Source organism: Etheostoma spectabile, chromosome 3 (assembly GCF_008692095.1).
Source record: "Etheostoma spectabile isolate EspeVRDwgs_2016 chromosome 3, UIUC_Espe_1.0, whole genome shotgun sequence".
Lineage (NCBI taxonomy): Eukaryota > Metazoa > Chordata > Actinopteri > Perciformes > Percidae > Etheostoma > Etheostoma spectabile.
Window position 1 is genome coordinate 26188972 of NC_045735.1, and position 25842 is coordinate 26214813.

At 40.6% G+C, this 25842-nt stretch overlaps 5 protein-coding genes across 6 annotated transcripts in view; 2 read left to right on the forward strand and 3 right to left on the reverse strand.

Annotated features, from left to right (window-relative positions):
* si:dkey-103g5.4 (uncharacterized) overlaps positions 1-5480 on the reverse strand; it is a 16488-nt gene extending 11008 nt beyond the window's left edge. Inside the window, exons 1-10 of the mRNA XM_032509719.1 lie at positions 5298-5480; positions 4658-4773; positions 4396-4553; positions 3668-3895; positions 3168-3506; positions 2966-3072; positions 2581-2830; positions 1379-1549; positions 552-709; positions 173-313 (exon numbers count right to left, since the gene is read on the reverse strand). Of these exons, the coding sequence (XP_032365610.1) occupies positions 173-313; positions 552-709; positions 1379-1549; positions 2581-2830; positions 2966-3072; positions 3168-3506; positions 3668-3895; positions 4396-4553; positions 4658-4773; positions 5298-5402 (1773 nt within the window). The 5' untranslated portion in view covers positions 5403-5480. The remainder of the gene's footprint in view (positions 1-172; positions 314-551; positions 710-1378; positions 1550-2580; positions 2831-2965; positions 3073-3167; positions 3507-3667; positions 3896-4395; positions 4554-4657; positions 4774-5297) is intronic.
* A 1123-nt stretch (positions 5481-6603) lies between these two features.
* On the reverse strand, positions 6604-12346 carry LOC116686142 (uncharacterized). Its single transcript, XM_032511106.1, has 11 exons — positions 11899-12346; positions 11414-11637; positions 10547-10708; positions 9756-9935; positions 9401-9521; positions 9209-9301; positions 8908-9118; positions 8643-8805; positions 7605-7793; positions 7350-7524; positions 6604-6830 (listed from the first exon to the last, which is right to left on the reverse strand). Exons 1-11 carry the CDS (start codon positions 12020-12022, stop codon positions 6676-6678), a joined length of 1797 nt encoding a protein of 598 aa, XP_032366997.1. The 5' UTR covers positions 12023-12346; the 3' UTR covers positions 6604-6675.
* A 1650-nt stretch (positions 12347-13996) lies between these two features.
* Positions 13997-15889, forward strand: zgc:162608 (uncharacterized). Of its 2 annotated transcripts, none has more exons than XM_032511041.1 (4): positions 13997-14058; positions 14192-14250; positions 14337-14430; positions 14563-15889. In XM_032511041.1, the coding sequence occupies exons 2-4, from the start codon at positions 14196-14198 to the stop codon at positions 15416-15418; spliced, it is 1005 nt and encodes a 334-aa protein (XP_032366932.1). In that variant the 5' UTR covers positions 13997-14058; positions 14192-14195; the 3' UTR covers positions 15419-15889. The 2 variants fall into 2 exon arrangements, with proteins under 2 accessions (XP_032366932.1, XP_032366943.1); XM_032511052.1 differs by having other exon boundaries at positions 14041-14064.
* Positions 15890-16056: 167 nt separating this feature from the next.
* On the reverse strand, positions 16057-20292 carry LOC116686093 (zona pellucida-like domain-containing protein 1). Its single transcript, XM_032511027.1, has 11 exons — positions 20143-20292; positions 19811-19935; positions 19320-19546; positions 18927-19117; positions 18715-18787; positions 18529-18626; positions 18311-18394; positions 18031-18202; positions 16477-16573; positions 16361-16384; positions 16057-16255 (listed from the first exon to the last, which is right to left on the reverse strand). Exons 2-11 carry the CDS (start codon positions 19902-19904, stop codon positions 16104-16106), a joined length of 1212 nt encoding a protein of 403 aa, XP_032366918.1. The 5' UTR covers positions 19905-19935; positions 20143-20292; the 3' UTR covers positions 16057-16103.
* A 5427-nt stretch (positions 20293-25719) lies between these two features.
* Positions 25720-25842, forward strand: part of laynb (layilin b) — a 7026-nt gene continuing 6903 nt past the window's right edge. Inside the window, exon 1 of the mRNA XM_032510149.1 lies at positions 25720-25842. This exon is cut by the window's right edge and continues 275 nt beyond it. The gene's annotated coding sequence lies outside the window, so the exon portion shown is untranslated.

The following is a 25842-nucleotide window of genomic DNA, read 5'->3' on the forward strand; positions in this document are numbered from 1 at the left end:
GCAGTGCACAGCAGGATATGAAAAGCTTCTCTCCAATTAATTTCCGATGCTGTTTTCCCCAGCATTCATACACCCCCTCAATTATTTCCAAATGTCCTAAAAGCTCAACCCCTTTGAAGTTCTCCTTCTCCAAGCAATATACGATATTTACAGCTAAATATCCCCCACTGACCTGATAAGAGTTTGCTTCTGTAACTCTAAAGAGACACTGGAAGAGAGCTGAGTCCAGATCAGAGAGAATATCTTCCTCCCGTGGTCTCTGATGTTGCCAATAAGTGTTCCGCACACACACCTCTCTCTGCAGTGCCTCTACCTGGCATACATTTGCAACAATAAAAGAACATACATCAGATTCATTAAGGCTGCAAAATGGAGGTCAAACACATAAAAACTTGAATCACTTTTATGAAGTTCACAAAATTATATCCTGCTGAATTTAGTAGGCTGTAAAATAAACATCAGGTAGAGAGTTGCATCACTTTTATTCTGTTGCCAAGGTTTTTTTGTGTTTTATCATTAATGGAAACACCCTTTCTCAATTCCTTCCCCACCTGCACCTGATCAGTTTGACCTGCCACCGTTAGCCAGTAGGAAGCTGTGACAGGGACAACGGTTTTTCTGGACACGTCAAGCCTGGCTCCAACCACTGGGGCCAACACACCTGTCACTGGGTCGACAGTCTGAGATCCATAACGGATGGCCACTAGGCCTGTGAAGTACAAAAGCATAGGAGAAGGGAACAACTTATTTTATTCTGTATTGTTTACAGTAATAGAAGTGGATTATGGCGTCTTCCATTAACGGTTCCTGCTTGACTCGCCTCGACTCGACCGCGGTGCCCCTTCCTCCTTTTTCCATTGCAGATTAGTACCGCTTCATGCGTGAGGCGAGCCGTGGCTGGTCGTCATAGCAGGAAACTGCCGTGACCTAACGCGACACACACACAGAAGGTGTGTTGTTTTTGATTCTCTGTGTGTTGTCACAGCCAGAAGGCAGATTAGTTTGTAATGAACCTGGAGGCAGTAAAAAAAAAAAAAACTCTGGATAAACCATTTACCGGTAATTACGTTGGGTTTGTTCAGGACACCCCCCCCCCGCAATCTGTCGCTAGCCATGATGACAGTGAATAGTGACGATTCTCTTCAACCAATCAGTAGTCTGCAGGTTTTCACTGCACCTTTTGGTATCACCTCAGCTTGCTCGGAACCTCGACTGAGGTACTACTACAAAAAGTACCTGTTAGCAGGTGCCAGGGACTTTTTTTCGTAATGGAAAACTAAAAAGGTAAGTTGAGTCAAGTAGGTACCATGCAGTAGAAAAACGCCATTAGATAAACTGTCAGGCAAATATTGACCTGTGCAACTGTTTTTCACAGTACCTTTTCCGTCAGGGTCCTCCATGGTTCCTGCCAACGGAATCATAATCCCAGAGGAAAGGTCGGTCTGACACCCCAACACAGGTACACTCAGACCAGATCCCATAGGGTCTGGGTACTCCATCCCCAGCAGAGCTGGCACACGCATATCTGAACCTAAGAGAGGCATCTCTCCTGGTTTGAACAGCACAGGAAAGGTCAGAGGGTTAGACAAAATGATATGGTGGTTAAATGTGTATTTCCAAAGTATTCCTGCAAGTTTCTGTGGCAAACAAATTTCTAGCAACTTAGATACTCTGCAGAAGTAGGTTGATAAGACATTTCTGACATTTTTTACATTCACTTTAATGTGCTGTATTGAATGTTATGGCAGTGTGATAACTCTAAATTTGTGGTCTAAGTTAAAGGTTTCAGGTTTTTTTGAGCCCATAGCATCCATGTTGGAAATACTGATGGTATAATAATTCTGTGTGTACCATATCCTAGAACATGGATAAGGGTTATGGAGTCACGTGATTGGATCACAAAAAATGGATATGAGTTACATGTAACTGTAGTGCCATTATAATGGGGTAATGTTGGACAAGCAAGTCACATGCTTCATTTTTTTTGGAGGGTGGTTGCTTGTAACACATAAAGGTCTTGTGAAAAGTCTTTCTTGTAGGAAAAAGGTCATCCTCCTTAGGCTCATGAAACTGTTCCAAAGCTAAACCATACATAAGGTATTTCATGCCTTTAACTCTTTTTGTCCTCGTTAGTTGAGGGCACTTAAGGACAACATTGTGACAAGGAGCGAAACTGTATATATCTAAAAGAATTATTTCCAAAATATGAAATAGTTTTCCTTTCAAAAGCAGCAATGGCCTTCAGTACATGAATTTCTATTCACATATCACAATGAAAGAAGAAACGGATAACTGATCAGCTAATACAAAGTAGCATGTTTTTCTATTCAGCAATGAGCAGATTCATGACAAGCAGAGATTAAAATTAAAAGGTAAAAGTCAGATAGAAAATAAGTAAGGGTGTTTTACTTTTATGATATTATGTTCTCAAACAGAGCTTATTTACAGCAACAAATGGAGGTGAAGGAGAGGACCTTATCAGCAGAAAGTGCAGAAGGATAATTTTAAATGTGACTTTCTGATGTATTGCCAACAGGAGATCACTCAGATCCATGAACCCTCTCACTGGCATTTCCTCACCTAAAATCCCTCCATCCTGCTGGATAGATTCAGCCCAGTTCAGAAGGATATCCAACCTGGTCTGCAGCTGCAGCTGGCAGTGCAGGCTCCGCCCCCAGGCCTGCTGGAGCTCCTTGGATGCAGCAAGAAGATGATCTTGCCGACCGCTCCCTCTCTCGCTGCCCTGATGTCGCTGCAAAGTTTGGTCTGATCCCCACTCCTCAGTTAGTGGCTTCAGGAGCTCCAATACTTTAAACATCACTGCCAAAACCTAATCAAGAAAAGTTTCACCCAAGTCAATTTTTGATCAAAATATCTACTGAATTAATCTGAAAGAAAAAAAATTTGAACAAGTATAATTTCTTCTTTCTCAATGCAATTAAACGCATCTCATCTAATCAATCACCTTGCTGTCCAGAAGAGCCTGGTACCCTCCTACTCTCACCATCCGACCACTCAGAGGTTCGATAACGGACTCTGACAGCAGAACTCCACCTACTGGCAGCACAGCTCCTACATAAACAAGGAGTACAAATTACAAAGGTAATTCACTGAATTCATGGTAACCTAGACCCAGGCTGTGCTTTAGACTTACTGGCAGCACTGACCTGTTACTGGATCTAGACTGACCCCTACAGTGAGCACGACATTCCCTGTCCTGGAGTCCAGCATGGGATAGCCAGTCTGTATGGGCTGAGGCAGGCGGGTAAGGGGACAGACATGCGTCCCTCCCAGTGGGTACACTAACCCTGTCTGGGGGTGGATGGTTACAGCCAGAATGGGCACTGGGACACCCGTGTCTGGGTCTGCCATGGGGACTCCCAGCTGAAGTCTCTGGCCCGGTCTGAGGCCTCTGAGCCGAGTGTTGGGCAGAGGCAGATCTGAGTGGCAGGAAGTTGGGTAAGGAATGAAAGGAAGAAGGGGACTGTCCCACTTCCTATTGTCTCCTGAGAGTAAGAATAGCACAGGTTAGTCTGTTAAAAAAAGGTATTGATTTCTTCCATTTTTACTAAAACCTTTCAGGATACCACAGAGAACGGACATGATAGTATTATATTCATCTCGTTTGTAGGTTATCATATCAGAATGCATGATCCGATGATGTTACCTGTACATGAGTCAGTTGTAAACACTAAAGTAGAGCTTGCAGGATCATAGCCCACATTGCCAACTATGGGCATAACTCTGGCAGTCTCCGGGTGGAGGAAGTAATCAGGTGGCACTGCCATGGTGTGGCCGCTGCTCAGCAGCATATGACTGTGAGCATTTGGCCTTATGAGGCCTGTAACTGAATCACAATGAAGGGCCCGACAGACACGCAGGGACCCATCAGGACCTGGAGTGAGGCAGAAGGAGAAATGGCTGAGGAGATCATCAAACTGTAGAAATTAGGACAATGATGTAAGGTCATTTGAATCAGTTACATGCTGAGTGGACAGCATTTCACGCTAATGTTTTTCTTAAATGGATCGCTGTAGTGTAAAATTAAAGATAATTGTGTCTTGATCATCTAGGTACAACTCCAACCCTCCCACTGGTGGGATAGCTTTGTTAAAAATGCCTGTGTTCAGTTTTATGAGCTAATTGTTAAAGGTGAAAATATTTTACTGAGAGAAAACTTGAAAATATAAAACTTAATGTATGGACCTGGTGGATTTATGCTGAAAAGGTTTATCTGTATGTGTTCAGAACAGAAACACTGGATTTTTCTTTTTACTTAGACCATCTGGTTGTTGCAGTGCACATGGTCAGCAACAGACGGAGCTGTTTCTCCAAGATTCAGAGACAGTGTTATTGAAATATTTATGTGATCTAACTGAGGGGCGTTGGACTCACCAAAGATGTGGTCCTTGGTCAGCACAGTTCCAGTGTCAGGGCAGAGCAGCTGGGCCCCTGTACCCTCACACAGAAACGCCCAGGCCCCCTGACGCTGGCACTCTGCTGACACCAGCTCTCCCATCTCCTCCAACAGGGATGTCAGCCTCAGGATCAAACTGAAGATAGGAAACAAGTGATTGAAGATGTAAGGGGATGTAAGGTTATTCTCTGTTCTGCTTGTTGTTCGTGACACTTTGCAAAGGATAAATAGAAGCTTTACTTTTGCTGCTGGTTGTTGTTGTCATGAACCTTGGACAGTATTCTGGTGCACTCCCTGAGCTGAGCCGTGAGCCCACTGTGGACCCTCTGCTGGGCCTGCTGCTCTCGCCTCAGAACCTGGAAAAACCAGTAAAACAGTTACACCTGATGAAACCCAGTTAAACACAGTTAATTGAAAGATCTAGAGCTCAAACAATTAGTCAATTCATTGATTAATTAGCAACTATTTTGATAATCCAACAATAATTTTTGTTACTTTTTGAGCATTCTAAAATATTCTGATTCCAGTTTCTAAATTATGAGGTTTTGCTGGTTTTCTGTCTTATAAGAAAATAAACTAAATATATTTGTGTTTAGGTCTATTGCTTGAACAAAACGAGCAATTTGAAGGCATTACCCTGGGCATTTTCACCATTTCAGACATTCTGCGGACCAATTAATCACTTAATGCACAAAATAATCTGCAGATTAATTTACAATGAATGGAAATAATTATTTGCATTTTTTGCAGCCCAAGAAAGATTGTTGTCATTTTAAAATCTGTCTAGAACACATTCACTGTCCTTGTAATTAGAATAAATTTTTATTGCATTTCATCATTTTTATAATGGGATAGTGGAAAATGGGAATGTAATGTAAACCTGCAGCTGACTGTCAAGCAGAGTCCTCAGCTGTGAGGCCAGAGTCTTTCGTCGTACTGTCTCCCTCTCTACCTCCTTCCTTATCCTCTCATAACCTTCCCCCATCCTCTCCTCAGTGATCAAGCGTGGGTGGAGTAGCTGCAGTTTCCCGAGCACTCCCTGATATAGCTCCTTTACCTGGATACACACAGACCCAAATATGAAAAACAAATGAGAAAACAAACAGTATCTTCATAAGATAATAATCAGATGCCAGATCTGACCCCACCCTTATGCAACTAACACTGTTGAGACAAAAGGGGTGCGAGTTGTGCCATCTCCCCTTACATCTTTATCACCTCAGGTGTCCTGAGGGCTGTAACAACAACCCCTATCTCCCACACTGCTGCCAGCAATTGGGTGGTACACACAGGAAGGGTGCAGGAGAGAGACAAATGTGACAAAAAACAGAGGCATCCCAATGCAACAGCCAATCTGTTTCAATGCATCTTAACTGTATGAGTGAAGAAGGGACATAATCAGGTTAAAAAGAAAAGGAGGTAAAGATAAGAAGTGAATGATTAAATTTGAACCAATGCTTGTGCAAAATTAGGGCATGGGAATTTGACAAACTGAGGCTACAATATGGAGAATACATGAGAAGATCGATACCATCTGTACTGTAAATATGAAGCTGCAGCCAGGAGCTGGTCAACTTAGCTTAGCATAAAGACTGGAAGCAGGGGTAAATTGCTAGCCTGAAACCATCCAAAGGTAACAGAATTGGCCTACCATCCCCTCTAAAGAACACTACTTGTGTAAGAATGTTTACTGAACTTGGCCAAGCATTAGTCCGACACTAGTCTCGCTTTGCCTGACCTTCATTCCGGTACTTAACCCTTCTTTAAACCACAAGTCATTTTTAAACATAAATGTTTGTTACCAAGTACTGTTTTGAGTGTTTTTTTGCTAAGCTAAGTTAAACAGCTGCAGGTGGGAGCTTCATATTTAGCATACTGACATGAGTGTGGTGCCAAAAATGTCAAAAGTTAGCTAAAAGTTAAATCTTTGACACATTTTAAATGATCAATTCTCTTACAGTATTTAAGAACAGCAAATCTGAAGATCAGGATTCTGAATTTCAGTGTGTTTTTTCAATATAAATCATTGCATCCTACTGTATTAACTATTCAAAGTCTATAACACAATGTTGGGATGTGTAGTGTAGGATATTACAGTATGCACAATTTTCTGAAACAGTTTAATGGGGAATACTTACTGGTGTCCAAGGAAATGGAAGAAAGCTCAGATAAAAGAGTGGCATCCATCAGAGTATGTGTGACAGAAAAGAGGATTTAAATGCCAATCTTTTCACATACTGTATGTTTTAGCATTTAAACTAAGAGCTACTGGCCTCAGTGGTAAGCTGCCCCAGCCGTGTGGTGACAGACAGACTCTGTTTGAGAAGGAGGCCGTAAAAGGTGTTGCTGCTGAAAGCCTCCAGATCCACTTGGTGCTCATAATCCCAGAATTCCTCCAAGGTATCTGCACAGGCTGTTGTCAAAAGAGTGTAACAAGAAGAGGGACAGAGACTGAGATCAGCAGAACATGAAGAACACATGTTTTGAAGAGAACTTTTAAGAGCGAGCATAATGTTCTGCCTCAGGAAGATCAATGAACTTGAAATCTATCTGCATGTTTTGTTACATCCACTCTAATGTTCATTTTTAGTGCTCACTTTATTTTATTTATGCCCATCAGAAAGTAACTGTAATGAATCATTTTACTCTTTACGACACAAGCAAACAGCTTCCACTTCTTTCTCTCCCCCTAAATAACAGCAAATGACATTTGGACTGTTGACATTTTTACTGTTCATCAGGAATGTGACAAGAGCCTTTCAACAATAATTGGTTGGGTGGGAGCAACGCTCACAGGTGTGTGTGTGTGTGTGTGTGTGTGTGTGTGTGTGTGTGTGTGTGTGTGTGTGCGTGCGTGCGTGCGTGCGTGCGTGCGTGCGCGCGCGTGCGCGCGCGTGCGTGCGCGCGTGCTGTAACGGCTACAATATTGCACCTGGCTGAATGGAGTCTTGTGTCATTCTAGCTTGTTGGTTTCGGTGTATCTTCTTAACTGAGATCACCCTTGAACCTTTTGATGAGTAGTCGTCCATGTGGTAGGCCAACTGCAACAACCTATACCGCGCTCTGATTGGCTGCTTCTCAGGCCATCCATATTCACGGAAAAGAATCTAAATATGGGACAGACGGATGAATGTGAATAAGCGATACTTTGAACATGTAATAGGGAGTTTTGTGTATGTACACTAACCAGCATTGTGACACATAAACAGAGGATGACCACGGCTCCAAATAACAGTCCTCCTGTCACCAGCCAATCTGGCCTCAGTAACAGGTTGTGTCTCCTCCTGATTCCTACCCTGGTCACATGACGAGGGGTGGTGGGGAAGAAGGGGCCGGGCTCATAACACTGGCCGCCTGCAGGCATCACCCGCACATACTGAATAAGAAGTAATAAGAAGAGAGCAGAAAATGAGGTAATATTTTACAGTAAATTCATTTCTGGCTTTCTGTCAGCTTATGTTTTCAATATGTATATTTGGATTGCTGGGTGGACTTAAGCAAGTGTCAGACGCTTGTTTATGTAAATCTAATCTAAGACAAAATAGACCAAGGTGTTCATACATAAAATTTTAGTGCGTAACTTTTTTGTACTAAGACCATTGCCAAATGAGTTGATTCAAAGCTAATTAAGCTTCACAAAACTCACTCTGTATTTCTCAATATGGTTATGTTTAGAAACTGGTGTAGTCTGGCAACTTTCACGCGCAGAATCTTGAGATTCTTGAAGATAATGACCTCTTCTGAAGAGTCCATCTTGTTTTGTAATCCTCCGTGTCCTCTTTGGTTACAAGTATCTGTGTGGAGGGGTGGTGGTGCTCGGTCACAGAAAGCTTGCATCATGTGGATGCAACAACAGTGTTGTTGTCATTACTTAGAATTCCTCATGGGGGAGACATAAACTACGCACTATGGTTTTAAACATGCCCTGTGAAATGCTTAACCACTAGTGGTGCTGAAGAGTAAAATTTTGATTTGCAGGTTCCTCTTCTATCTGTATCAAGTTCTCTGACCTGTTACACTTCCACTTGCACCTTTACCTCAAATTCTCACGGAAAAAAAGGTTCTTATGTTGTTTTACATCAGCAAAGCAAGCAGTCAGAGGAGCAGTTATGAATACACAATGCAATTTGGTAAGGAATATTTAACTGTTGAAAACTTCATATTTGTTCATAATGAAGATTTCACAGTGTACCTTTTACGCTCATAATATTTTAAATGTAGTCACCAGTTGTTTGTGCTGATGGCTGCTCAGACTAAAAACATATACTCCAGGCTGGCTAAAGACCACCGCAAAGAAGATGGGAGGAGTCCAAGACAGAGTCATCTCTTCTTTTAGCAGTCTGAATGCGCCCCAGTCAAAATCACTATTTGTGTTGTACAAGTTGTCACTGAAAGACATGAAGTAAGGATCAAGATAAACTAAGTCAAAACACAGATACATAGCAGTAAAGGTTGACATGAAAAACGTGTATGCTGACAATCTGACTTACACATCATACTGAGGATAGTGACGTGTGTCAACAGTGAACAGTATAACGTCGCCCAAATGGAGACACGCTGTGGGATTCAGAATTCCATTTACGATTGTTTCATCCTTGACATCACTCTTGTTTCCCTTCCTGCGGCTGAAATTCACTTCTCTTCCTCCACGACTGATGTTTTCAACTTCAGGGACCTCCCACGGAACGTCAGAATCTCTTTCTAAAAGAACGACGGCGCAGGCCTTAGATCATGAATTATTCATTACTATTTGTATTAATGACCAAACAATATTGTTTTGTTGTGACAAACCAGCTAAGCTCTGAATGTCCTGCTGTGTGTTGACAGGAAACAGTTGCTGAAGTTCCTTTGCGAGGCCGCTGACGAGGCCGAGGAAGCCTGTCTCTGCAATCAGACAAGGGAGAGAAAGATGTGGGAGAAAAATCAAGAGAGAGAGAGAGATAGAGCCAGAGAGCCAGACAGAGTCACTTTGAGTGTCTCTACCTGTTGTCTGAACAATGTAGACAGCATGTGAGGAATTGATATGGCTGCTGCACAGAGGAGTCCCCTGGGAGTCCAAGTGTTTAAAAACCGTCTCCAGCATGCTGCCTGAGACGCCCATTACCTGCACACACACAATAACATAATTTGCCAATAATAGGTCACTACAAAACACGAGAGACTTGTCCTACAATTTTACTGCTGGTGTGACAAAGGTTTGATATGCATTGTCTGAAAATTTAGAGTACAAAGGGTTTTAATTTTATTGACCCGGATTACTAAAAAGCATACATTTTTTCTGTATTTTGTTTCTTGTGCATGAATATGTGGCTGTTTGTGTTTATGTGCCTTTGCATACCTGACTGCCATTGCTCCACACCAGCTCCATTTCTCTGTTGGACAAGCAGTGGAGCTTCAGCTCAGCAGCTGTCCTTTTCCTGCAAAGGCCTCCACACGCAGCTCTTCCAGGAGGCTCTCTGCAAACACACAGACCCAACTCTCCATCGTAACCCTGGAAATCCTCTGCAGATCTACACACCTACAGGAAAGTAACCCAATGCAAAGCTAGGATTAGGCTTCATTAGTCAATTCCTTCTTGAAACCAATTAAATATGACTTATTTTTATGTTGTTGCTTGGAGCAGCGTTTAAGTGTTTTTTTATCTAAATATCGTACCAAAAAGTGGCAGCGTTCATGTTATATACAAGCATTTGTTCAACGTATGCTTGGTTTGAGCGTGTGATTAGGTGTAAGGTCATCTGTACCTAAGACTGCTATGAAGGGCAGTGACAAAAATAAACACTGCATGGGGAGAACACCTTGCTAACCGACAGACACAGGAAGCAAACTATGGTTAATTATTAAGTGGAATGAATACAAGCCTCTACTAGATAAACTATTGTCAGGTTCAATAGGAAAGGGTAAAGACATCTAGGTTGTACTCATTGGCATTGTCTGTGATTGTATAGTGTATTTTGTCAGTGTGTTCTGTAAACAGATCAGAGTCTACAGTCCATCAGAATCCTCATGCATCATTTAAACAGATATTCTGGATGAGTTTCCTGTGTCATTTTGTAAAAGACATGCCAATAACCTTTGCTCTACTTTAACGTGTGCATCTGTGTGTAATATGATTGCATAAGGTCTAACCTGCTGCCTGCAGTGAAGTGACCACTGATATCTGTCCAGACAGTCTCCATATTGGGTACGTGTTTTTCCATCTCTACAAACGGCATACAGTTTGTGAACACACGCATCTCCGTTGTTGGTGGGTTGGTAGTCGAGGGTGCAGAGGCACAACCCATCACTGGTCTGCAGAAAAGTCAGCAGGCTTCAAACATTGTCATGTATGTTAACCTGTTCGTTCATTCATTCATTCATATCTATCTGTCTGCCTGTCTTCTTTCATCCCTTCATTCATGTCTTCCTTCATTGATTTCTTCCTTCATTGATTCCTTTCTTCATTGATTTCATCCTTCATTGATTCCCGCATTGCTTTTCCTTCCTTCCTTCCTTCCATCATTCATTTATTTATTTATTTATTTATATATTCAACGTGTTCTCACTAATACCCATACATCCGATGGAGAAAAGAAATCTCATTCTCCTTATTATGAGATGACAAGCGGAGGGCTCAGCACCTGTTAACATCAAGTAACAAGACCCTACTGCGAGGGAACACAATCTAGAGCTCTTTCAGCTTGAAGAGATTGTTCAGTCTAAAGTTTCTGAGTTCTCTCTCAGTGAGGACCCTACTCTCACATTAGTGTGCACAATGTATCACAGGATTCAAGAGTGACACAAAGAAAAAACATAGACTTGAGAAATTGGAGTACTTCTTCTGGTTTTTACAGAATAAAAGACGAGCTCACAGGAAAAAACGCAAGTGGGTGATTCGTACAGTAGGAGGTGTTGGTGTTGATGATGAAAACGGTCACATAAACACACCAGACAGAACACACATGCTGCAGGAAGGACTGGCTTGATCCTCCAATGGTGTGAAAAAAAATGTGTCACCTGGAAAGTCTGTCCCTCTCCCAGGCAGATGCATGTGTCCTGACCAGACAGAGGCTGCTGAGCCACAGGGCCACAGGGCAGGGAGGCAGACAGACCTGGTCTGGGACAGTAGTGGTGAGGAGGACACTTCAGACAGCTGTCTATGGACATAGCACCAGCAGTTGGCCCATAGGTTCCCTTGGGACAGGGGAATGGGGTGAAGCTCCCCAAAGGGCAGTAAAAACCTATTATAGGTCAATTAATAAATACAAAGAAGTACACAGGTTAACGGCAAAGTCAGTGTTGTCACTGTCAAGAGAAAGTATCAGAACAAAGTTTGTGAAACTATTTGTAAGACTCAAAAAAAAGAACAACATTATGTAAGTGGCTATACATATGTAGAAAAATTAGATAACGTAATGTTCATCTGATGGTATGCATCAAATACCACTTTTATTTTTTGTCATGTTATCAAAAGATTATTATGTGCAGTCAGGACAGCCTACCTGGCCGGCAGGGTAGCCTCTCCTGGAACTGTTGACTCAAGTTGCTTCCGTGAACCAGAGTAAGGAGCACAGCGTTCAGCCACCACACAAACCTGAAACTCGTGTGTCTGCATGTTTTTAGCATGGTTAATATGTGCACCTGCTGGTAAAAGACTGGTGCACTAGTAACCCAGCTCTTTTCCAGACTCAGACAGACATTTTCAATTCTTCATCCAGGATCTGTAAACAGTCTCTTGGTTTCCTGCCTTGTTTTGGTCATAGCCAAGAAAGTAGTTATGAAGATGCAGCAGCAACCTCACTCCCTTGATCTCCTTTCTGCTGTACACATGGCCTGATGTGTGTGTTGGTAGACAGAGCTGCAAGGTAAGTAGTGGGCTAGTTAGTCTGCAGAACTTTCAATGGCCTGCTGAATGATTTATGAGGCCTGTAAGGTAAGGTGACAGTGACAGTGGAGGGGCTGGCTGCTGTTGGTGGAAAGTGCAGCAGGGAAAACAGAGAGTACTGCTGCCTGGTGCTGCCGGCTCACATTACTGCATTTGTTCTTCTGAATCCTACCATGAAACTGATTAAAGAGTTGGCTTCCAATGTACATCAACGCAGCTTTGCTTTAGCGGATTCTACTAAGCACTATGTGCGTCACAGCAGCTGCTGAATTCTCATTGAAATTCACAGATTACTGTAAACTCAGATATCTGCTCAGATAAATTACCTGAACTTATGCAATCCAGCTGCTACTTTAAACGTCACTTCACATATTGAATATCATTACTGCTGTTCATTTTTGTTTACTTTTTGATAGGAGTATGACAAGTGGTGGGTCATTTATAGCAACGCGTGTCTGTTTTATCTGTCCGATGAGTGTAAATGCATTATAGTGCAAAAAAAATGCTTCATGCAGTATTTAATGGAAGTGACCTGCATCTGCTACACACATTTAACTTCATTTGGTAAAAAAGTACATATTGGAAGTTGTTCTTTTTGCTCTGTTGTTGTATTAAAATAAATATTGGACTTTGGATAAGTGGCATAACTCACATATTGCATCATGGTAGCCATGGACTATGATCTTCAAATGACGTCTCTTAAATTACCTAAGTAACTAAACAGTATCAACTTTCACCCACATATCCATGTCACTGGTGCAAAAACCCTCAACATCGCATTCACAATAAATTAAATGAGATCATAGACAGGAAATCATTTAAAACATGAAGCCATTCAATGCATTTTATATGCATTGCCAATGCAGACAAATGCAGAAACGTCATACTGTGCACTGTAAATAAGCATGAAGAATCATTAATGCACTTAAATTTGACTTGTAAATTGCCTGTTTGCTTGTGAATTTCTTGATTAGTTGGTAAAAAGATAGAGCACAGAAAAACAAAACAGTTTAGCACCATCAGCGGTGTTTGCTTGTGCTTTGGTTATAGCCACTGTGTCCTGTCTAGCGCCACAAACATTGATATGTAAACCGTTTAGTGTACTGTCAAGCATCCAAAACAAACTTTCCTAATCGAGGCTCCATGGGATGAATTCTTACACAATTTAAAACAAACTAAACATTAAAAGCCACAACAGTCACTGTGGGTCAAACAAGTGACCCCATTGTAAATATTCAAACAATTCGGATTCCTGGCAAAGTGGGTCATTGACGTCAAAAGCCAGAAATCCAGCAACATTTGTTATCTGGCTGTGGACACACAAACTTGAACTGGTTGAACCTATTTTTAGGCGCTCTAATAAATTTCTTAACCGTACCACATTTTCAATATTTTCTTTACATTACTATAAGAGCATTATTATGACAGTATTGTTATCTTATTGCAGTAATTTTTATTGTTATTCTGTCATGCTTCTTATCAAAATACTTTCTCCCTTTGACACACTATCTTAAATATGTGTCCTTATTGACATGACATCATACAAGAATGCTGTTAAGTTTCATGAAAGTTTTACAGTGAACGTTATTGACGTGTGTGCGTGTGTGTGCGTGTGTATGCATGTCTGTGTGTGTGTGTGTGTTCATGTTCTGTCATGAGTGTGACCCTCCACGTGTTGACTGTTGACACAAGCAGAGTTTGGGCTGCCGCTCTGATAACAAGAACCTTTATAAGTCAGATGAGAGGAGAAGTCACTATGCAGACCTCTGATCCTCAGGTAAAGGCAAGCCACTATTCAACTTATTGATCTTCTTCTTGTCTTCTGTCTTACACCAAGAAGGGAATATATGTAAAGTAATTTATAGATACAGGAAATTCTTACATTTTCTTTTTCATCTGTCTCTCCACAGAAAGATGAACATGTGTCTAGTCAGTGTGATCTTCGCCCTGTCATTCTTGACAACTTCAGGTATACATTGCTCCTAAAATGCTGTTTAATACACTTTCCTTTGCAATGGATTTCTTTTTTTTCATGTATGTTTTCTTTGTCTGTAGCATATCCATTTCATCGTAACACCAGGGAGGCAATCTGGAATGATTCAATTGCCAACCAGGCTCAGGAAAAGACAGAACTCACCAAAGATGTGGAGTAAGTTGACTAAACTTAAACACTGTTAAAGACCTGGAATAAATGTGCATCCATACACTTAAGTTGAAATATTTAAAGAAAAAAACATTTCAAAACACTTTCTAAATGAACGCTTTTGTCACCTTTACTCAGTCAGATCTACAAGAGCCACATAGACAGCAGCAGCCTTTACGACCCAGATAACCAGAGCAAAAACCCCGTTGCAGAGGAGATGCAACGCAAACTTATCATGGAGTCAGAGCGTCTGCGTAATCGTCTGCAACAAGAGCTGGCCGAGCTGCGCGAGAGGTTGTCCCCATCTCCAGCCCACCTCAGCTCCGCTCTTGCCAGCATGAGGGAGCGCTTGGCTCCCTTCACCCAGCAGCTCCAGAGCTCTCTAAGCAGCAACACCCGAGATCTGTGTGGTCAGCTGAGCCTCTATCTGCAGGGCCTTGAGACAGCAGAGGCCCAGGCAGAGGCCTCTCCGGCTCTGTATCAGGAAGCCTTCCACTGGATGAGCCGAACCCTGGAGCACAGCAGCTCTGAAGTGGCTAACCTCATCAGCGATTTCCATACTAAAACCATAGGGGTGGTTGAACATCTGAAAGCGATAAATGCTAAGGAGCAAGATGTTGCCATCTCAGAGCACTGGCAAGAAATTAGCTCCAGGTTGGGACAGGAAGTGAGTTCTCTGAGAGTAGAGGCACAGAACAGAGTGGGGGCTGTCAAGGCCGAGCTTACTGCTCTTCTAGAAACGCCACTGCCTAGTAAGGCTGAAGTGACAGCCAGTTTGGAGCGGTTCTGCCAAAACGCAGTCCTGCAGAGCCAACTGTTTCAAGCCCGGATGGAGAGGCTGTTTCAGGGGCTGGAAGAGGAACTGGAGGTCCAGGGGGCCTCCATCCTGTCTCCTTCTTCCCCCGCCACATCCTCACAGCCAGGAAGCTATTTGCAGGAGGACTTCTCAGTTAAACTCTCTGCTCTGATCCAAGACATTCTGCACTCAGTGTAGCAACTGAAACTACTGTACATTTTTACAAAAAACTAACAATTATCTATTATGGTCCTATTAAGTGTATCATTTGACTTGTATTCTCATCCATAAATGTGGTTTGTTGTTTGCCATTGTAACAGCAAAGTAAGTCTTTAAATATTTATGAGTGTTTGGTATTGATTGATGTATTTGTTTCATTCTGTATGTGAATAAGTGTGTAAATGTCAGTATATCTTTATGTAATATATTGTAAATCAGAAAGTGCAACATCAACCTGATTTCAAACATTGTTTTTAATATGTACAAAACAGATCTGACTTGTATACTGCAGATTACAGTGCTTAAAATATATATCTTTGTATATATGTATATAAATGTTTTAAGAAATTATGTTCTGTGCATGATACCCAAAAACTAGTGAGACTGTCTGACCGGTAGGAATGTTTTATCAAAAAACATAACATATTAAAATGAATATCTGCCTTACATTGTTAATGTTTCTTTTTTTTACACATAGTTTGACAGGTTTGACTATTCCATCATGACCAATAAATGACGTGAAGTATACAGAGGAGGTTCTATAAAATACCAGTGTATTTGCTAGGTTTCCATGGTCACCAGAGAACACATTTGATTATTACTGACAAATCACAACATTATCAGATTACAATATGCTGTGAGGCGACAAGGCGAAGACAATTTGTCATTTCCAAGACGATCCTCCCGCCCAAATAAACTTCTTCAGGGCGAACCAGCCACCAAAAACCAGCAAGACAGCAGCAGCCAAGCCAAACACCACCCCCACCACCAGGCCCGCCACGTTCACGTTAGCCCTCTCTGATGGCTTGTTGTCACCTGATTCAAACAGGGAGAGATAAATGAAGATTGCTCTTTGGGTTGTCTTAACATCTTTCAAAGTATACACATTTCTAATGATGAATTTGATCACAATATACTCACTGTAGGCAGCAGCATATGGTATGTCTGTGAAAAAAGGAAGGTAAGAAAGAGAGTCAGTGAAAGAGTCAACCTTTTTATCATGGTTCAACATAGTAATGTTTGTTGTTGGTTCTTACCTTCTCCGGCAGTGTAAAGAGGTCCAACTGAAACAGTGGCGGATTCACTGGTTTCTTTTCCAAAAGGATTCACAGATCTTTTTCTTCGGTTACAGGTCTGAAAAACAACAAACATGTTGTATTTTATGATAATATTGAAAAAGGAAAACATTAAAGACCTGTTAGCTTGGGAACGTCCCTGGAATCAACAAGGACCTTTGTTGTAGTCGTTTCCTATCATTCTCCCTACATTTCCTGTCATCTCCCTATACTGTCAGTGTGGGACTTATAGTGATATTTCCTATATAACACTGGGACAGTATGCATATGGCATGGGTGAGTACAAAGGCACAGGCACAGTGGGCAGCCATGAGGGGTCCTGCACAATTCAGTAAACACTGTGGTTAAAATCCAATATCCTGAGTGCAGCCGTGAATGAGACTGAAATGTGTGTGTTCTGTGATTACAGGTGGGAATATTTCATTTCCTTTCATTTCATACATTTATTATACAGGAAAGTTAGAAAAAGTAACGATTACATTACAATATAAAAACGGGCCTGACTCAGTTTAAAAAGTGTTTTTCAGCAGGTTCCTGTTCTGCAGACACATAAAACATGGTTACAGCACGTCAGGACAGACATTATTACAAGACATCGATGTAGAAAAATAAATTTCGACTGAAAACAACAATACAGTTACATAAGGACAAAGACATTTATACTAGACATCAATAGTAGTTGCTAAGGTCTTATAGTTTACTAATACATGCTTGTCATAGTTGAGATTATAATGCAATGTGAGTAAATGGGACGTAAAAGTTATTTAGTAAATCCCTGAAAAGGGCACTTGGCTCGATGTAGCTAAATGGATAACTGGCGGCCTTGTGTGTGTGTTGCCTGTGTGAATTTATGTGTTGTGAGTGCGGGTAGTGTTGTAATATGGTCATTCGTATTTTATGCACAGTTATATGAATAAGAGTTACACTAGTAGGAGTAAACACTGCCGTGAATGAGGGTGATATGTGTGTCTTCTGTGATTACTGAAAATAATTTACGTTCCTAAAAACCATGCAGGCCTGGAAAATCCTCCCATACATCCAAGTGTGTAACATCAGATATTTATTAAGGCCATAAAATGCCCAGAAGAAAATATTCATTCTTGAGAAATTTCAAGCAATCCTTTTAGAAACAGCTGTTATGTTGTTCATAAGAGTCAGGCAGTGTTGGGGAAGTTACTTTTAAAAAGCAGTGTTTGCTCGTTACTTGTTACTTCTTAAAAAGTAAGCCGTTACTTTACTTAGTTACCCCCTATGGAAAGTAAGTTTTTACGTTACTTTGTAACGCGTTACAAACAACACTGGTTTTAGGTTTGTTAAATCTTTGAATGTGACCCACTGTCTGCTTAACGTTGTGGATAGAAAATCGTACATATCTATGTTTTTAAACAGGAAAGTTATATACATGGTTATGTATGTATTCAAATCTCGGCCCTAGACATATTGACATGGGGTACCTTTGAAAATTGCCTTTGAAAAATGTCCTTAAAGCAGACTCATTTGTTCTTGACTACTTACAGACAGCAGCTCTTTACATTTGCTGGGCTCACAGAATCTCAGCATGCAGTGCAGATAGATGCTGGACTTTGCCAAGTTGCGGTGCTGAACAAAGCGGAAGGCCTCAAAGTTAAATCGGGCAACCGTGGAAACGCCATTTCTTGTCACAGATGTCTTTTCTTCCACTGAACAGCTAGCAGAGAGCAGAATAATTGAAATAGAGTTCATATTTTAAAAAGTGATTTGGAGGTTTAATTATGTCCACCATGTAAAAAGCTGTTAACGATGTGTGCGTCCATACCCTGCGAAGAAGTTGTGCTGCTCATTTTGTGACATGTTGTAAGGCGAGGGAGTGGCAAAGCATTGATCCAGCAGGACATAGAAACTTAAAAGAGGCCAGTTGGCCAATGAGTTAGTTTGCTACAAAAACAGTGTACTCACTTTTATTTCCATATATTTTGTTTTCATATATGCAAATTCACTATGAGCATCCACTCAACCAAAAGGACGTTTACTTACTTTCCTGTGAGGTTAACAGCCTTGACCTCCACATAGATCTTGGTTTGTAGCTCAAGGCCTGTTGAAGGTACCACTAATGGGAAGCCATAATTAGAGTCCTGGAAAAATAAGACGCAGTAAAATAAACCATGAGGAATTGCTCTCTAGTGTACTTAGTATAATGTGTTATTTATTTCATATACTTACATTAAAAACACTCATTTTCAGTGTATCAATGAAGGTTCCGTTATTATCAGTGGTCGCCACGGATACTGAGGAGCTAAAAACAAAATCAGAGAAAAGAAAATTACCATGAACAAATGGTATGTGTTGCCCGAGACAAAATGGTAACTTGGTAACAGAAATGTCCCTTTTGCACAATGTAGGCTCTTTTTTTTCAAGAGGTTATGGTTACTCACGCTACAATCTGTGTGTTGTTGAGCAGGTACTCCAGTGGGTAGCGGCAGGAGAAGTGATAGTAGAGGTCAGTGGAGTAGCTGATCACCCCCTGGTCAGAACGAATGGTGTCAATGAACCCGGTGATGATGACTGACTGAATACTTGAGAAGCTGCTGAAGGGACCTGTGGGGTCCGGGGCCTCATTTACAATCTGGACAAGACGACAAACAACATAATCAGTACGTGACCTTCTTTGAAATTGTCACAGAACCCTAAACAAATTGTTTTTTAATCTGAATCCCTGTTGCAGTATAAACACTGGAACTACTTTGTTTGACTACATGTCAATATCTCCTTAAAACCTTCCAGTAGTTCATTATTGTTCACCATCTTCTTCCAAAGTCTTTCAGCACCTGCAGAGACTGTCGGCAGGGGTTATCCTGGCTTTGGTTAACAGGAAGCTGGTAATGGATGACTGGAGGGTTGGCATTGGTGTCGCTAGAGCCCTTGCACTCCGAAGTGTTGTGCTTCCCGTTCAGAGCCAGGTCTGTGGAGAAGAAGCCCGCCCACTGAACCGTACACAGGTTGATTGTCACGGTGATCATACTGGCGCCACATTCAATTGACATGTCTGAATTCACTATCAAAAAAATGGAAACAGAGAAGCCAATAAGGATGATAATATTGAATTAATTAGTAGTTGAGGACATTTTTTCCCATTGGAACCAGAGGTTAAATTAAAATGATCCGGTTGTTGCTGCTGCTGCAGAGACCAAGATGAGAAATAAAGTCCATTACATTAAGCAGAGGGGAAAAGTCATTTTTTCAATTTCTATTGTCAACAAATGCTGTGAATGAAATGAAATGAAACCATTTGGCTCAGTGAATTGAAAAGTTAACCTACCTGGGTTCCTGTCATACCGAGATGAACAGTTGTAGAGACTCAGAGCTGGCTGCACAAGCACAACCAGCAGAGGGAGACAAATATGGATAGTCATGCTGTCTGGAGGAGACTCAAATTCAAAAATTCTGTATTTAGAGGGAAAGAAATTTATAAATGTTTTTAAAAAAAAACATACACAACTATGATTATTTAGAAAATCACATCTTCACAATTTTCAGTGTCAAAATGTTGTTGCAAATGTTGTTTTGTTTAGCTGAAACTGTTGACATTTTACCAAAAATGTTGCAATTTAAAATCAATACATTTCAAATAGACATATGAGACAGTCTTACCTCAGCTCCTAACTGAGCAGGTGTCTCAGAAGTAGTTGTGCAGTGGGGCTTTTATAGTATTTGACAGCCTCAAGACATCTAAAACCACAAAGGTGTGACTCTCCTCCCTTCAATTTACAGAACGCTGTGCACACACATGCACACACATGCACAATTACACACACACACACAAACACACACACACACATACACACACACACACACTTGCACTTTTCTACCCTGACTTCTCGTTTAGATGCCAGCAGCTCCTGGCAGGGTTCACTGTCAGATCTAAACCCAACAGATTAACACTTCAGTGGGATTTGACACAGATCCCTCAGGTTAACTACAACCACTGTTTTAGGTTTCCCTCCATCAAAAAATGACTGTTGAAGGTGAAATAAGGGTTTAAACTTGGATGCAATGAACATATTCATAGTAAATAAACTTGCTGTACTTCAGGAATAGAACTGCATTTTGAAACAATATCAACACAATTGTCCATGGTTAGATTTCTTCCGTATTTCTCATACATACACTAAGTTCAGAAAACTTTACTAAAGACGTGCAGGTGCTTGATCAGCACACTAAAGTTATAGGTAAAACTATGACTGAAAACATAAATTTGTTTTACATGCTAATTCAGATTGTACTGCATTGATATCTATCTTTTAATCATAAACTGAGATACTGTACTGCATTACAAATAAGTTATATCAACAACTCTACAAAAGTATAACTTTCAAAAACGTGCAGAGATTCATCTTGAACGAAGGATTCATTTTCTTGAGAACAAAACCCCTTGAATGGTTGAAAGGTGATCATTCTCGCCACAAGCGATGAAGTCCACCACTATTCAGGATTAACCTTTGTTAAAGTACCTTGCATGAAAACCCTTTCCGCTATTGTCTCCATAGACTTGCATTGCAGGTAATATAGCTATAGGCCACAACTCTACTGAGAAACCCTATTGTTCCTCAGAAATATAGAATGAAAAGGAATATTAGTGTTTTCACTAAAGTGCTCATGGTGAGAGAAGACATTTGTTACACTATCCACAGATGTTCTCTCTATTACAATATCTCCTGTCCTTGTCTGTGTCCGGTGATGTCACCTCTCAACTCGTTGGCCATTCTTCTGCACTCTAATCACAGTCTCCATTTCATTTTCTCCTCTGACTGCAGGGTCAAAGATGATGTCTGGATGGAGATATCTGGAAAATAATATTCACCTGTCCGTAGATCAATGGGTCTGGAGAAACCACAAATAACCCGTAAATAATGAATAAATAATCATGTAAACTGCCAATAGCACATTATTTGTGGCATATCATCTCTCCCCAATGAAACTACCATGCAGCTCCACTTTTAGGGATTTTGACAGATAAACGGAAAGATTAGTTAAGTTTTTCTTTATGGGGTAGAAATGTGAAAATGTCCCTACTTCAAATAAGCTAAATGTTTATTTTTAAACAAAAAATGTACAACAGAAATTAACCATAAAGCAACCATTTCTTCAGTAGGGAAGCTAAAGCTAGATGCATTAGATTGCCAACAAGAGCGAGAATGGTTACTGACATTAGAAAACAATTAAAATGAGACCCAAAGCGGGCTGAACACAGATTTAGTTTTAGAAGAAAGAGGATACACTGGGAAGGCAGCGGGGATACTGTGAGCATGTACAGTAAAGCATATGCTAAATCATTAGAGTAACTAAAGACCCCTCAGGGTGTGAATAGAGCATGTTGCATTGACAAGTTTGTTTTCCAACATTGCAGAGGAGTGTTTGTATAAGCGTGCATTATTTACTTGTGTAGCAAAAGTTATCTAAATAACTAAATAATGCATGAATACATTTTTCAAGCATATGAAATATGTCATTTAATGGTAAAAGAATCATCCATATCTATGTAACCATACCATATAGCCAAGTAAAAACACTCCACTACAAGTAAAAGTCCAGCATTCAAAAGTGTATAGAATAAATAGAAGTATTACCAGCTAAATAATTTAATTATTTTAATTACTTAAAGTAATAAAAAGTTGCTCATTCTAATTCAAAACAATGTCCCCTGCGACGAAGACATTAGTATACAGTATATGACAACATTAGATTGTTAATATTAATGGATAACGTTAGCATTTCCCTATTGTAGCTGATGTAGCTACTTAATATAAAGGGATTCCAGTTCAGTCCAGTGGTTCACAACATAGGATCTAAGATACATCATAGGAAGCGTGAGGTAATTCATTACAAAAATTAAGTTCTGCAACTCAAATATATATTGTTTATTTAATACTGGATAATCTGAACAGTTATATAAATGAAACCATCTGAGAAGTTTAGAGGGGAAATGGGTCTTTGGTGAAACAACTTGAGACATGCAGCCACAACAAGAAGATTTTTTATAAACTGCCAAAAGTAAAAAAAAAAAAAAAAAAAAAAAAAATTGGGATCTGCGGTGTTTCTTTAATATTGTTAGGACCTGTAACTCAAGCTGTGAGCCCATGTAGCATATCCCCCCCAGTAAAGTTGCATTACCTTAAAATTATACATGATTAAAATACTTGTCTTTGGACAATAACACATTTGTTTCAAAAGTGAATAGGAGTTGCTGCTCTGCCTCCTTTCATCAGTAGTTTGGTGTCATCTGCTGGCCAAAATTAGACAGAGCTCAAATGCCTTGTTGTCTCCGTCTGCTCGACTCGTGATTCACCAGCCTTGAGGAGCGCGAGCCAAGAGACGCAACTTCCTCCTCAATGAACAGCCAGCACAGTGACAGCCATTGTTTATGTGGTTCTTATTCTGGCATAGAAAAACTGCACACATTGCACGTAAAGTGGGATAAACAGGGGTTAATAGGGGCCCATTAGCTAATTTTTGCCTCAGCACCCCAAGCAGCTCAATATGACAATGTGTCTGCTCTAATCCTCAAAGTGGGATGTCTGGGCTCTATTTCACAATTGTTATTTTAATTGTTCCTTTTTGATTTGGCATGTGGCCATCCTGGTTTGTTTCTGTCTAGTTTCATGTAAACCCAAATGGACACTCAAATATACCAAGCAATCTATATACAATTTTTCAAATGCTCATGCCCCATCCAAAATGTTTAATTGCATTTAATTATAACACCTGTATATAGAGTCCAACGTTAAAGTCCTGATGTGAAATTATCTGTCGTGGATTCCTGTTTTGCACAAATAATCTTTGAGACAAGCTCAACAGTCACAGCTCCTTATCACGAGAAAAACGTTTGTCTGCATCAGCCATTAATCGAATAAGCTTTGAAAGGCTTTGAAAGAGCAAACTAAGGAAAAATCCTTCAGTCACACATGACAAGCATCCAGAGGCTCAGTCTGACAACAAGACTCTCGCAAGACAGACACCCTTGTGTTAACAGCAGAGAGAGTCAGATAGAGAGAGTAGTAAACAACAAACCTACACACAGACTAACAGCCTGGGATTGTCTGTCCTCTCTCAGCCCAGAGCGGAGAGGTGCTGGCGTTTATTACTCTGCTTCCAATGTCATCTGTTGATGGATGTTGTTAAAAATTAAACAACATAAGAGGAGGACAAACTTCAGGCTGGGGTGCTCAATCGTGTACTGTACACTGTTATAGTTCTAGATACAATGACATGGGCTGCAGATAAAGGCCTCTAATAAACAAGCCTATAAAAAGCAGAGCATGGCAGAGCATCGTTGTTATTTTCTCGCTGTTTTTTGTACTATTTTTGCTGCATGTATTTTGCAGAGCAATTGTTAAGAGACATGTTTCAAATGGGAGGTTTACGTGTGTGTATTTTGATAGCAGCATACCTTTACGGTAGTGCTTTAAGGTTGTAGTACATATGTTTTGCAAAGATAAGGTAAAAAAAATTGATTGTGGTCTTTGTCTAAAGTTTTTTTAAAGCACTTTTTAAAGCACTGTATCAGTGTATTGGTGGTTGAAATGTGGGATTTAGTGAAGCAACTGTATAGTTTAGGGAAATTGGAGGAATGCAATAAGTAGAGCTACGGTTTAGTAAATGGGTGACAAAATACAAACTATCACTGCAAAGGCCATAGCACATGATTCACACCATTTGTGTACTCATCAAGCCATTAAATGACTGACTTTGTGCAACCTGTGGAAGGGAATATTATGAAGTATTGTTGGATAAATGTGATTGCTTTGACCTGTCCCTATAGCGCAGTGGTGGGTAAATAGTGGGTTGTGGGCCACATCTGGTTTTTCCCTTCATGGTTTACATAAAAACATAAATACCAATAAAGATGACCTGATGTGTAATTTGGCCCCCATAATGAAGAGAAGCATGCAAACACCTTTGTTCTACCCCATTTTCTGCACAGCGATGAAATTAAATCCAATAAATTTACCGCAAGAATAAGACAAATAAAATCCTGCAAACAACTACATTTAACATGAAACAGCATTTCAGTCTTTTGGGGGAAAGTTTCAGTCTGATGGCTTTGCTGGATTAAACAGTGTAAAATTATTTGTTTTTGTTGCATAATCCATACGACTGCTACCGAATTTTACAATCACTCTTATTCTAGGAAATTAAGCCGCAATGCCTGAAACCAAAGCAGTGAACAGGAAGTATGGTTCTAAAAAAAAAACCTTTCCTCTTCCTCCTCTGCATGCTTTCCTGTTTCAATCTCTCTCTCTCTCTCTCTCTCTCTCTCTCTCTCTCTCTCTCTCTCTCTCTCTCTCTCTCTCTCTCTCTTCCTCTTGATCTTTTATTCTGTCCCTATCTCACTTTTGTCCTGGCTGTGCATCTCATTGTGTTTTCACAGTGACTCAGTTTCCTTTCAAACACACTTGCTTCAAGGGAGATGTTTTTTCAAATCACCAGCCACATCAGACACAGATAAACTGAATAAATGGAATCACATCATGTGAGGTAAACATGTTTACCAGACAAGAAAATGGAAAAAATGAGATGTACTTATAACACGCACCATTAAAGTTTTTGAAGTCAACCTGCTTTCTTGCTTCCTTTTCTCCTCTAAGCTATTTTCCCCTCAGACAGCACTGTGTGTGTGCGTGTGTGTGTGTGTGTGTGTGTGTGTGTGTGTGTGTGTGTGTGTGTGTGTGTGTGTGTGTGTGTGTGTGTGTGTGTGTGTGTGTGTGTGTATTAGGTTCAACTACATTTTTGGGGACCAAAAACTGGGAATACAGTATACTTTTGGGGTCCTGACAGCTTTGTGGGGACAAAATGCTGGTCCCCACAACGTTAAAGGGCTGTTTGAGGAATAAGACTTGGTTTTAGGATTAGGGTTAGAGTTAGGTTATGGCTAGGGTGAGGGTGAGGGTTAAGGTTAGGCATTTAGGTTTGATGGTTAAGGTTAGGGTAAAGGGCTAGGGAATGCATTATGTCAATGACTGGTCCCCACAAAGATAGTGAGACACACTTGTGTGTGTGCGTGTGCGTGTGCGTGTGCGTGTGTGGTAAAAAAAGGAAGAAGAGATACTCGTTCTTTATTTTAATTCGGGGAGCATGATGAATACTTTGCACAAAGACGTCTATTCATCTCATTATGATGGCATTACTACATGTAGAATGGTATTTTGTTAATTTAGTAAAAGACACACGCTGCACAAATTCATACCTCAGTGGTTTGAGTTTACCACTTGAGGGAAAAGAACCACTGAAAAGCAACAATAGACTACTTTCTCTTTTTTAAAGCAAAAATCTTGGACGATGTCACTCCTGATG